A 12,460-nucleotide genomic window follows, 5' to 3' on the forward strand; every position below is an offset into this window, starting at 1 on the left:
TGTGCATCTGTAAAAATTTGTGAGTGTTTTAGGTGACAAGCCAACTTTCTTTAGCCTCCTGAGGTTGAAGAGGCTCTGTTGCGCCTTCTTCACCACACTGTGTTCTTGGGGTCCTTCAATGCTGCAGAAGTGTTTTGGTACCCTTCCCAAGATCTGTGCCTCGACGCAATCCTGTCTCGGAGCTATACGAACAATTCCTTCTACCTCATGGCTTGATTTTTGCTCTGACAGTCTCATAGCAAAGGGTCTGAATACTTACTGTTATGTAAATAAGGTATGTTTTTTATCTGATCTTTTATCTTTAAGAAATTCGCTAAATGTTCATAAAACCTGTTTTTGTTTTCTCATATTGGGGTATTGTGTGTAGATTGCTGAATATGTATTTTTTAAATCCATTCTAAAATAAGGCTGTAATTTAACAAAATGTGGAAAAAGTAAAGGGGTCTGAATACTTTCTGAATCCACCGTACAAACATCACATTGAATATTCACCTCACTTTCAAAAAGCTCCATGAGGAAGAAAGGATTCCCAGATGATCTTTTAGATGTTCTGTCTTCAGGATGTTCTGGGTTGATGGCTGTTGGAGAGGGGAGGGGCAGTTGAGTGAGCTGGGGGCCTTTTATTACCCTGCCTCTGGGAGCCTGTCAGCTAGTGACATGATGAGAGAGAGTGAAAGAGGGTCTACCTGTAAGATAGTTAGGCAAATTTAACAATGACTTGCAGGCAGTGGGTTCAGAATAAAAATGACAAAAAAATGAATACAAATTATACCACCACCCAAAAGGGAACTTTAGAGACTGGAAGGGAAAAGGGGCATGAGCTCTACACAGGTAGAGCCGTATCTGTCCATGTTACCTTAAACAAAGCAGGCACTGCTTCATGTGGCCTCACCTACACTCACCTTAATAGCCCATATGCCACTGGGTGAGAGAAATTGTCATAGTTTTAGGGCAACATTATGTGAGGTGTTATTATGTGTTGTTTGCGATGAGCTTTGGTCAATTTAGCTTGGAATATGCCACCCTCTTCAATCTGTCACCTAATCCTACCTAAAGTATTGGCTGTAAGAAGGAAGAGAAAACATAACATCTGGTTGTTTTTTCTCCAATCTGCGTTACCCACTCCAGCCAGCAGATGGCGATATGAGTCTTTCGGGTGATGCGTCTTGCGTGACGTGTATTCTAGTGGACGGGACAGGATGCCTCTTCAACTGCGACAAAAGGCTTCTGATTCAATCAACGCGGTGGTTTGCTAGCGAACATAAAACAGAAACATTGAAGCTCTTTAAACCAATCTTGTGTATATTACTCTTAGTGTTTGGCTCATAATTATGTTTACGTATCTACTCGTTCATTTAAACGTAATTTGAGTCTTAAATTAGCAAATGTGTTAAATTGATACTGCACTAGGATAATCGCCCGGACATGAGCTCACTAAACTCGACGGAGAAAGAAGCTCTGGTGAAAGGAGAGGAAGAAGCTTTCAGGATGAGAAAGGAGGAAGAGGAGGCTATCACATTGACAGAAGAGGATGATATTACAGTGAAAGAGGAAGATGGGAGAGAGGTTGTCAGAGTGGAAGAGGAGGAGGTAGAACCTTTCAGAATCAAAAAGGAGGAAGATACCATAACATTGAAAGAAGAGGAAGAACATTTTGTAGTAAAAGAGGAAGAGGAGGCTATCTCAATAAAAGAGGAGGAGAGGGAATTTCCGATTACCACCAGTGAGTACTGTCTTAAAACCAGGGTCACAAACGATGCAGTTGTTGAACTAATGGGGTCTAATTTGTGGAACGTCCCAACAGGAATCTGTTCCAAAATCTTCGTAAAGTACAAGGATGCCAACAAACGCCGCATGCAAAGTAGCATGGTCAATTCACCGAGCTAACACGCTGCCGAATAGGCATCAACTCACCACGTAGCTTATTCTTAATGTTTGTCCGTAGGCTACCAGAGTGGATTAACGTGGTGAGTGAAACACGTAATGAAATAGCCCACTCCCTTCCCGGTGTCTTATTCTGCCTCTATACAACTTTGTATGCGCTGTTTGTTGGCAACCTTGTTATTTACGAAGTTTTTGGAACATATTCCTGTTGGAACGTTACACAAATTATAAACACCTGAACTAATGTGTGGTTTTAAAGGGGCATTCTACTGAAGTTCTACACTTGAATATGTTGTTCAGTAAGGTAGGAAATGTTTAAGATGTAATCTGCCATTGGTACATATATTTTTGGTACTTTTAAATTCGATTTATTGAATTCTCTGTGTGGTCTGTATTAAAGTGCACTTCACTTTGCATAACAGGCTTTTAAAATGTAATATTGGTGCATCATTTCTACTTAAAATATCAAAGGGGTGCAAAAAGCCTCCATTTAGTGGAACGACCCTTTTACATTTACAACACAAACAATATTTGACAAAATCATGATGAAAGTGCCCATTTTAAGCCCTTTTTAGACATTCATGCCTCTTGTAAGACCCTATGATTGTAGTAGAAGATCATAAGTTGACTGTCTGTCTGATGTTGTCGTTCACACAGGAGAGACATGACTATCGTGGATCCTCTGGGGAGCCTCAACAACATCCTGATGCTGACGAGTCAGAGATGAGTCTTTCCAGATCAGAACACCAGATGGTACAGCTTGGTCTGGTTTAGCATACAGCTTGCTCTATCGGGGTCTGGGCTGGGTTTCTGTAAAGCTCTTCATGACAACAGTGACATCAGCATCCATAATGGTATGTGTCTGTGTCCCCTCTTTATGGTTACCAGGACAACGCTAGCACTTCTGTCCTACTGAAGTCCCTATGTCGTGCCTCTCCCGGTAGCGCTTTACTGCTGGGTATGAAGAGGTTGTCTGTGCTGCTGGTGGACTGCAGGAAAACAACGGGGCTGAGTGGAACTGTGAGAGGAGGAGAAGAGAAGAAAGGATCAGATTTGACTCATCAAAGTAAGTAGTTTAGTTTGAACAAATACAATGGTTCTGCTTCTGACTGGTATCTGTTACCAGGACAACCAGCAGAGTTCTGTTAGTTGACAGGAAGATAGACTGGTGGATATGGATGTTATGAATATCATAACACTGAAAAGGTTTCTGCCAATGAAAAGAGAGAAACCAATTGACCATATAAAACCTTGATGAAAGTTAGCTTTAGAGAGACAGTTATAAGATGATCTGATGTAAGGACAAAAACAGTTCCTAAGAACATTATGGATGTTACATTGCCTGTCCCAGTCAACCCCCCTGTCTTTACAAGACTGTAGAACAGGAAAACTACACTCCATACACTTCAATGTGGTCTGTATTGCTTCATTAACATCTGATCTACTGAACTTGTTAAACATGGAAATACCTGGATTCTTCAGATATTCTAGTCTTAATGGAGGCCTGTAGCACGTACAGATGAAACATTATGGAGTCTTAAAGGAGGACTGTAGCATCTAATGATGGAAAGGGGAAACCTAGTCAGTTGTATAACTGAATGCATTCAACTGAAATGTGTCGAACGCATTGAACCCTCTGAATCAGTGTGGGGGCTGCCTTCATCGATGTCCACGTCATCGGTGCCCGGGGAGCAGTTGTTGTTGGGGATTAACTGCCTTGCTCAAGTTCAGAACAGCAGATTTTTCCAACTTGCTGGCTACAATAGTCATTTACAACATTAACAATGTCTACACTGTGTTTATGATCAAATTGATGTTATTTTAAATGGACAAAAAAGTTGCTTTTCTTTCAAAAACAAGGACATTTCTAAGTGACCCCGAACTCTTGAATGGTATTGTATATCCTCACACCATCCATGTTGTAAACAGCGTTCTGCATGAATTCCGACTCAACTTGCAACAAAACAATTTTATGAAATCTAATTTTGTTAGAAATCTAACATTGTTTAACATGGTCAAGTTCGGTTTCTGTGCAATCTTCAGACACTCTAGAAGGCAACCAAACTTGTTTCATCATTCTACATGATGTATTGGCTATACAACACCTGAATTAGCCCATGAAGGGTCTTGGTCCAATGACCACCTATCGTTTTGAAACCTAGCTAGATAGCCAATGAGCTGGGCTTTCCAGCAGTATGTGAATGCCGTTTGTAGGACAAACAGCCATCATGCTGGAGCTGTGCACAACAGAGTTCATTCTCTGGTGAAAGGAAACAGGACGCACTGTAGTTTACGTTTCACAGCAGTTCCTTCTCTTCTACAAACTTCTCAAATCTGAAAAAGTTAAACATGGCTACTAAGAGTGTAAAAGCTAAATCTCAGTCCAAGTATAAACATTTTGATGATATTATTGCAGAAATTGACCAGGAGAGTGACACAGAAGGAATGGATGAGGACTCTGTGAGTGACCACAGTTATGATTCCAGCGCAGAAGAAATGTTTTTGGAAGGAAAAGATCCACTTTTAGACCAGTAAGTAAAAAAAGGTTTTTGCTTCTCATGCTAATGCAGTTGTTTAAATGGTCGCATATTCATTTGATATTATATATATATATATTTTTATATATATATATTTATATACACAGTCGAAGTTTACATGCACTTAGGTTGGAGTCATTATAACTCGTTTTTCAAACACTCCACAAATTTGTTGTTAACTTCTTGCGACTACAGGGGGTGCTGTTTTCTCATTAGCATAATTGCATTACAGATTAAACGGCTTCCTACTAAATTCTTTATCGTACAATATGCATATTATTACTATTATTGGATAGAAAACAGTCTCTAGTTTCTATAGGCGTTGGAATTTTGTCTCTGAGTGGAACAGAACTCATTCTACAGCAATTTCCCTGACATGGAGTCAGATTTCACACATTTTGGCCCCTGATCTGGAGTCAGTTTAAAGGCCACTGTGAACGCTATCAGGATACGGACACTGCTTACGTCTTCCCCTGGATGCCTTTACGTGATGACGATTTGAATGGTATCGATTGCGCAATCACAGCCCCTATAAAACAAAAACACGTGTAGGTAGGCACTCCTTTCCAGCTGCGTCGGACGCACGGTGGGCACCGACCCGTTCTTTTTCCAAGCATTAGTGTAGCCAGTTATATTTCTCCGGTCATGTTTCTACTCGTTATAGGAGTTAAAAACATCATAAGGTAGTTAATTTAAACCGTTTTATAGCAATTTATATCCGTTTAGTGCGATTTTGGGACATTTATTTCTGTGACACTTTCAAGCGCCGGGCAGGTTTCCAGTTCATGCCGAACGCAGTTGGCATTTCCACATGGCAAGAGGACAGCTTTCGACCAAAAGACGATTAGACCCAAGAAAGGATTCTTTGCCCAAGATTCTGATGGAAGAACAGCTCAAAGTAGGAACAATTTATTATGATAAATCGTGTTTCTGTCGAGAAATGTTAATCGCTTATGACGCCATTTTGTTTGACGTAGCTTCGCTTGGCGCAAACTGTATTGAAAAGTAAGGATAATTTAAAAAATGTAAATCAGCGATTGTATTAAGAATTAAATTGTCTATCAATCGCTGTCCACCCTATATTTTTTAGTCACGTTTATGAGTATTTATGTATAGACTAGATCACTGTCTAATATGGCGCAGGACATTTTCTGACCAGCTGGGCTACTTTTCTCATTGTCTAACCATGATTTTGGTGGCTAAATATGCACATTTTCGAACAAACTGTATATGTATGTTGTAATGTGATGTTACAGGAGTGTCATCTGAAGAATTCTGAGAAGGTTAGTGAAAAAATTAATATATTTTGGCGATGTTTACGTTATCGCTCTCTTTGGCTAGAATCAATGCTCTGGTAACGTTTGCATATGTGGTATGCTAATATAACGATTTATTGTGTTTTCGCTGTAAGACACTTAGAAAATCTGAAATATTGTCTGTATTCACAGGATCTGTGTCTTTCGATTAGTGTATGCTGTGTATTTTTACGAAATGTTTGATGATTAGTAATTAGGTAAACACGTTGCTCATTGTATTTATTCTAGTCCATTTGTGACGGTGGGTGCAATTGTAAACTCTGATATCTACCTGAAATATGCACATTTTTCTAACAAAACCTATCCTATACCATAAATATGTTATCAGACTGTCATCTGATTAGGTTTTTTCTTGGTTAGTGGCTATCAATATCTTAGTTTAGCCGAATTAGTGATAGCTACTGGTGTTGAGAAAAAATGGTGGACAAAGAAAAAGGGTGTCTTAGGCTAACATGGTTAGCTAATAGATTTACATATTTTGTCTTCCCTGTAAAACATTTTAAAAATCTGAAATGGTGACTTTATTCACAAGATCTGTATCTTTCATTAGGTGTCTTGGACTTGTGATTTAATGATATTTAGATGCTACTATTTAATTGTGACGCTATGCTAGCGATGCTAATCAGTGTGGGGGGGGGGGGGGTGGGGGGTGCTCCCGGATCCGGGGTAGAGGCTCGTTAGAGGTTAATGTTAACCTCACTAGGGTATGTGGGACGGTAGCGTCCCACCTCGTCAACAGCCAGTGAAACTGCCGGGCGCCAAATTCAAAAGAGAAATCCCATAATTTAAATTCCTCAAACATACAAGTATTTCACACTATTTTAAAGATACACCTGTTGTAAATCCAGCCAAAGTGTCCGATTTCAAAAAGGTTTTACGACGAAAGCACACCAAACGATTATGTTAGGTTAGAGCCAAGTCACAGAAAAATACAGCCATTTTTCCAGCCAAAGAGAGGAGTAACAAAAAGCAGAAATAGAGGTAAAATTAACTTCTCTTAACTACTGATCCCGGATCCGGGTTTGAAAATAGACAACATACGGTGATCGCCACAAATAGTCATATTAAACATTCCTGAAAATACAAGTGTCTCACATGCTTCAAAAGCCTAGAATCTTGCTAATCCAACTGCGTTGTCAAATTTAAAAAAGGATTTACTGCGAAAGAATAGGATGCGATTATCTGAGCTCAGCGCTCCATAACAAACTACTTTTGCAACCAGCACAGGCGTAACATTATCACAGATTGCGTTGAAATAAATCGTTTACCTTTGAAGATTTTGCTCTGTTTGCAATCCCAAGGCTCATTGTTACACAATGAATGGTCTTTTGTTCGGTTGAATCCATTTTTTATAGCCTAACACGAAACATTTTGTGAACGCTTATGTCGTTGAATTTCATTAAATTTTCGACGAAACATCCGACCTAAATACACTGACTAAACCTGACGTTATCCAGTCATGTTTGGTTTCCTTGCAATCAACTGTTTGTTTGTAACACAACCAAACTTGATGGGTCATTTCGCGGGACGTATTGAGCCGAAAAAAACGATTGGAAGACAACGAGTAACGAGCTCATTGTGCACCAATTATATGACCACTGTCTCGTTGATTGACTGTATTTTAACCCAATGACCACTCATCGTCTTGAAATCTAGCTGGGTAGATAGTGCCATTTACCTCTGTTCATTGGCTATCAAATGGTTCTTTGTTTGAAGACCAACCCATACATGAAACGCAGGCCTTAACGAGTGTCTTTTACCTTTGCGTTTAGAACTGGAAGGAAGGAAAGTTATTACGCACAGCAGTATTTCGGCAACTTGCATCTTCAGCTGTTTATTTATCCAACATCATGGCGAATAAGTCAGGGAAAGCTAAATCTAAGACTAGATATACGAATGTAGACAACATCTTTGAGAAAATTGATCGTGAAAGTGATACAGAACTGTTTTTTGAGGAAGACTCCATTAGCGATCACTCCTATGATTCTGAAACTGAGGCCTATTTTTTTGAACGGAGAGGACATTGTTTTAGACTGGTAAGTTGTTGTCACGCTAATGCCGTTGTTTGAAATTAATAATATAAAATATTATTTGTGATTGTTTTTACATTTTATTTGCAATAAAAAGGTAATGGAATGTGTAAAGTACACGTTGGCTATTCATTGTGAGTGAGGATACATTTGTATGTATGTGAACGACCCATAGCCTATGTTTGTGTGTATATATACAGTGGGGAGATCAAGTATTTGATACACTGCCGATTTTGCAGGTTTTCCTACTTACAAAGCATGTAGAGGTCTGTCATTTTTATCATAGGTACACTTCAACTGTGAGAGACGGAATCTAAAACAAAAATCCAGAAAATCACATTGTATGATTTTTAAGTAATTAATTTGCATTTTATTGCATGACATAAGTATTTGATACATCAGAAAAGCAGAACATAATATTTGGTACAGAACCCTTTGTTGGCAATTACAGAGATCATACGTTTCCTGTAGTTCTTGACCAGGTTTGCACACACTGCAGCAGGGTGTTTTGGCCCACTCCTCCATACAGACCTTCTCCGGATCCTTCAGGTTTCGGGGCTGTCGCTGGGCAATACGGACTTTCAGCTCCCTCCAAAGATTTTCTATTGGGTTCAGGTCTGGAGACTGGCTAGGCCACTCCAGGACCTTAAGATGCTTCTTACGGAGCCACTCCTTAGTTGCCCTGGCTGTGTGTTTCGGGTCGTTGTCATGCTGGAAGACCCAGCCACGACCCATCTTCAATGCTCTTACTGAGGGAAGGAGGTTGTTGGCCAAGATCTCGCGATACATGGCCCCATCCATCCTCCCCTCAATACGGTGTAGTCGTCCTGTCCCCTTTGCAGAAAAGCATCCCCAAAGAATGATGTTTCTACCTCCATGCTTCACGGTTGGGGTGGTGTTCTTGGGGTTGTACTCATCCTTCTTCTTCCTCCAAACACGGCGAGTGGAGTTTAGACCAAAAAGCTCTATTTTTGTCTCATCAGACCACATGACCTTCTCCCATTCCTCCTCTGGATCATCCAGATGGTCATTGGCAAACTTCAGACGGGCCTGGACATGCGCTGGCTTGAGCAGGGGGACCTTGCCTGCACTGCAGGATTTTAATCCATGACTGCGTAGTGTGGTGCTAATGGTTTTCTTTGAGACTGTGGTCTCAGCTCTCTTCAGGTCATTGACCAGGTCTTGCCGTATATTTCTGGGCTGATCCCTCACCCTCCCCATGATCATTGATGCCCCACGAGGTGAGATCTTGCATGGAGCCCCAGACCGAGGGTGATTGACCGTCATCTTGAACTTCCATTTTCTAATAATTGCGCCAACAGTTGTTGCATTCTCACCAAGCTGCTTGCCTATTGTCCTGTAGCCCATCCCAGCCTTGTGCAGGTCTACAATTTTATCCCTGATGTCCTTACACAGCTCTCTGGTCTTGACCATTGTGGAGAGGTTGGAGTCTGTTTGATTGAGTGTGTGGACAGGTGTCTTTTATACAGGTAACGAGTTCAAACAGGTGCAGTTAATACAGGTAATGAGTGGAGAACAGGAGGGCTTCTTAAAGAAAAACTAACAGGTCTGTGAGAGCCGGAATTCTTACTGGTTGGTAGGTGATCAAATACTTATGTCATGCAATAAAATGCAAATTAATTACTTAAAATCATACAATGTGATTTTCTGGATTTTTGTTTTAGATTCCGTCTTTCACATTTGAAGTGTACCTATGATAAAAATGACAGACCTCTACATGCTTTGTAAGTAGGAAAACCTGCAAAATCGGCAGTGTATCAAATACTTGTTCTCCCCAATGTGTGTATATATATATATATATATATATGTGTGTATATATATATATATATATATATATATATAAAAATTGAATGGAGTAGAATGTAACAGCAAACCCATACATCTCAACAGAGCCAGCATGCTTTCTCTAATTAGGCTATATATTACGGTTAGAGGTTAGAGGGAGCATGGCCGAGGCGCGTGTGTCTGTTGCTACACCCCACCCCCACATGAAATGGCCTATTTGAGGCAGGCCCACAAAATGGCCAAAGTGAAATGGAACAGCACTTTATGTTCCCTGTACTCTTTATATATGTTTATTATACCTGTTGATACAGGGCTCATATGTGAAACTATTCTAACTGAACATTTTCATTCACAGTGGCACTGATTCCGACTGGGAGCCCCCAGCGCCAACTTGTTCATCCAGCTGGACCCCTGCTGTCTCTGGGCCATCTACAGGTGTGAAGGCACCGACAAAGAAGCGGAAGAGGGGAAGTGTGCCACCTGCTAACAAAGGGACAGAAGGGCGTTGGCACACTGTCCTAGAAGATGATGTGGAGCCACGCCAACCAACTTTTCGGCCGAAAAGGAAGCCAGGACCTCAGGTGAACTCGACCACAACTTACAGCCCCCTTCAGCTTTTTCAGTTGTTTTTCACACAATCCGTTGTAGATTCGCTTGTGTCTAACACGAATAAGTATGGGAAGAAGAAGCAGGCAGGCAAAAAGGTAGCATGGAAGCCCATATCCATGTCAGACTTTTTCTGCTACCTTTCACTGGTCATCTACATGGGGCTGGTGAAGCTGAAAAGCCTGACGGACTACTGGAAAACGTCATCACTCTACCAACTGCCTTTCCCCATGACTGTTATGTCCTGCAAAAGGTTTCTGGTTCTTTCACAGGCGCTTCATATCAGTGACCCAAAGGTTGATGAAGAGAATGACAAGAAGAGAGGCACAGCAACGTTTGATAGACTGTGCAAAATAAAACCTCTCTACTCCAGTATTGTTGAGGCCTGCAAGACGTACTTTCAGCCAGCCCAGAACGTGTCAATCGATGAGAGGATGGTAGCCTCAAAGGCCAGAATTGGCCTCAAACAATACATGCGAAACAAACCAACCAAGTGGGGTTACAAGCTGTTTGTGTTGGCTGATTCTGTGTGTGCCTACACATGCAATTTTTTGGTCTATGAGGGGAGGAACAGTTTTGCTACCGGTAAGGGACTTGGCTATGACTCTGTAATGGAGTTATTGGATTTTCAACTGCTAGGGAAGGGCTACAAACTTTTTGTGGATAACTTCTACACAAGCCCTACCCTGTTTGCAGACCTTAGGAAGCGGGAAGTGTGGGCTTGTGGCACCATTCGTACCAACAGGGTGGGCTTTCCGAAGACGAAGGTGAACGACATGCCTGAGCAGGCTGAGCGGGGGACCATGCGATGGATCCGTGAAGATGGCCTGCTTTTTGTAAAGTGGATGGATACCAGAGAGGTGGTGATGTGCACAACAATCCACAAGTCCTTCAATGGGGATCATGTTGTCAGGCGTGTGAAGGACGGGGTATGGACCACCAAAAATGTTCCCATTCCAGCTGCAGTAAAGGACTACAACAAGAGCATGGGCGGTGTGGACCTATCAGATGCGCTGATAGGCTATTACAATGTTCTCCATAAGACAATGAAATGGTACAAGACCTTCTTCTATCATTTCATCGACATTGCTGTGGTGAATGCATTCATCCTACACAAGGAAATGGCTAAGAGCTGTGGAAAGCCCTTCCTCTCACAGAAAGCCTTCAGAGAGCAGCTCATCAAGGAGCTTGCTGGCTACAGCACCACTGCACCACGCCCTGTCCCTTCTGCTCCTGCCACAAGTGTTCATCTGCCCAAATATATTTGTGCAGGCATAGATGTGCCTAAGGGCCAAAAGGGCACAGCATGGAGGCGTTGCTGTGTTGTTTGCAAGATGAAGTCCCCCATCACCTGCACCACATGCTCGGTGACCCTCTGCTTTACATCAGAAAGAGACTGCTATGGCATCTGGCATCAGCAGCAGAATATTGTGTAGAGCTTTGGCAAAGCGGGTGGGGTTATATCCTTCCTGTTTGGCCCTGTCCGGGGGTCTCATCGGATGGGGCCACAGTGTCTCCTGACCCCTCCAGTATTTATGCTGCAGTAGTTTTCTATTAACAGTGTGATTTAGAGCAAAAACCAGGAAAACAGGGACAAATCAGAAACCTGGAAAACCTAAACGGAGAAAATGGAATTGGGTAAAGAAATATATATATAAATTGATAGAGATGTTATATATAGATAGAGATGTTATAGAGCCCTAAATAATGTAGAAATGTTATCTTATTACTGGATTATCTAGGGATAGTGTAGAGTAACAGCTGTGTCCTGAAGTGACCTTTAACCTCCCTGCTCCTCAATACTTCTTCCACTGGATCAAAGCTTCCGCCAAGTAGGATACATGATAGTGGCAACACATGGAGTAGGGTTGGATATAGTCATGGTAGGATATATGATAGTGGCAACACATGGAGTTGGGTTGGATATAGTCATGGTAGGATATATGATAGTGGCAACACATGGAGTTGGGTTGGATATAGTCATGGTAGGATACATGATAGTGGCAACACATGGAGTAGGGTTTGATATAGTCATGGTAGGATACATGATAGTGGCAACACATGGAGTAGGGTTGATATAGTCATGGTAGGATACATGATAGTGATAACACATGGAGTAGGGTTTGATATAGTCATGGTAAGCAAAATACTTTACTCAACATATTGTGCAGCTTTCTGTTGCGGGATCTTTTTATGGGGGGGAGCCCTTTGTTGTTTACACTTCACACACATGGTTATGGGCTTTAAAAAAGAAGACACCAGTACCATGTCAGATATAGTT

At 41.5% G+C, this 12,460-nt stretch overlaps 1 protein-coding gene across 1 annotated transcript; it reads left to right on the forward strand.

The window, feature by feature from the left end:
* The first annotated feature begins 2,919 nt into the window (after nt 1-2,919).
* On the forward strand, nt 2,920-11,704 carry LOC120042799 (piggyBac transposable element-derived protein 4-like). Its single transcript, XM_038987607.1, has 3 exons — nt 2,920-2,950; nt 4,301-4,415; nt 9,929-11,704. Exons 2-3 carry the CDS (start codon nt 4,330-4,332, stop codon nt 11,613-11,615), a joined length of 1,773 nt encoding a protein of 590 aa, XP_038843535.1. The 5' UTR covers nt 2,920-2,950; nt 4,301-4,329; the 3' UTR covers nt 11,616-11,704.
* Nucleotides 11,705-12,460: the final 756 nt, after the last annotated feature.

The sequence above is a fragment of the Salvelinus namaycush genome, unplaced genomic scaffold (assembly GCF_016432855.1).
Source record: "Salvelinus namaycush isolate Seneca unplaced genomic scaffold, SaNama_1.0 Scaffold781, whole genome shotgun sequence".
Taxonomy (NCBI): domain Eukaryota; kingdom Metazoa; phylum Chordata; class Actinopteri; order Salmoniformes; family Salmonidae; genus Salvelinus; species Salvelinus namaycush.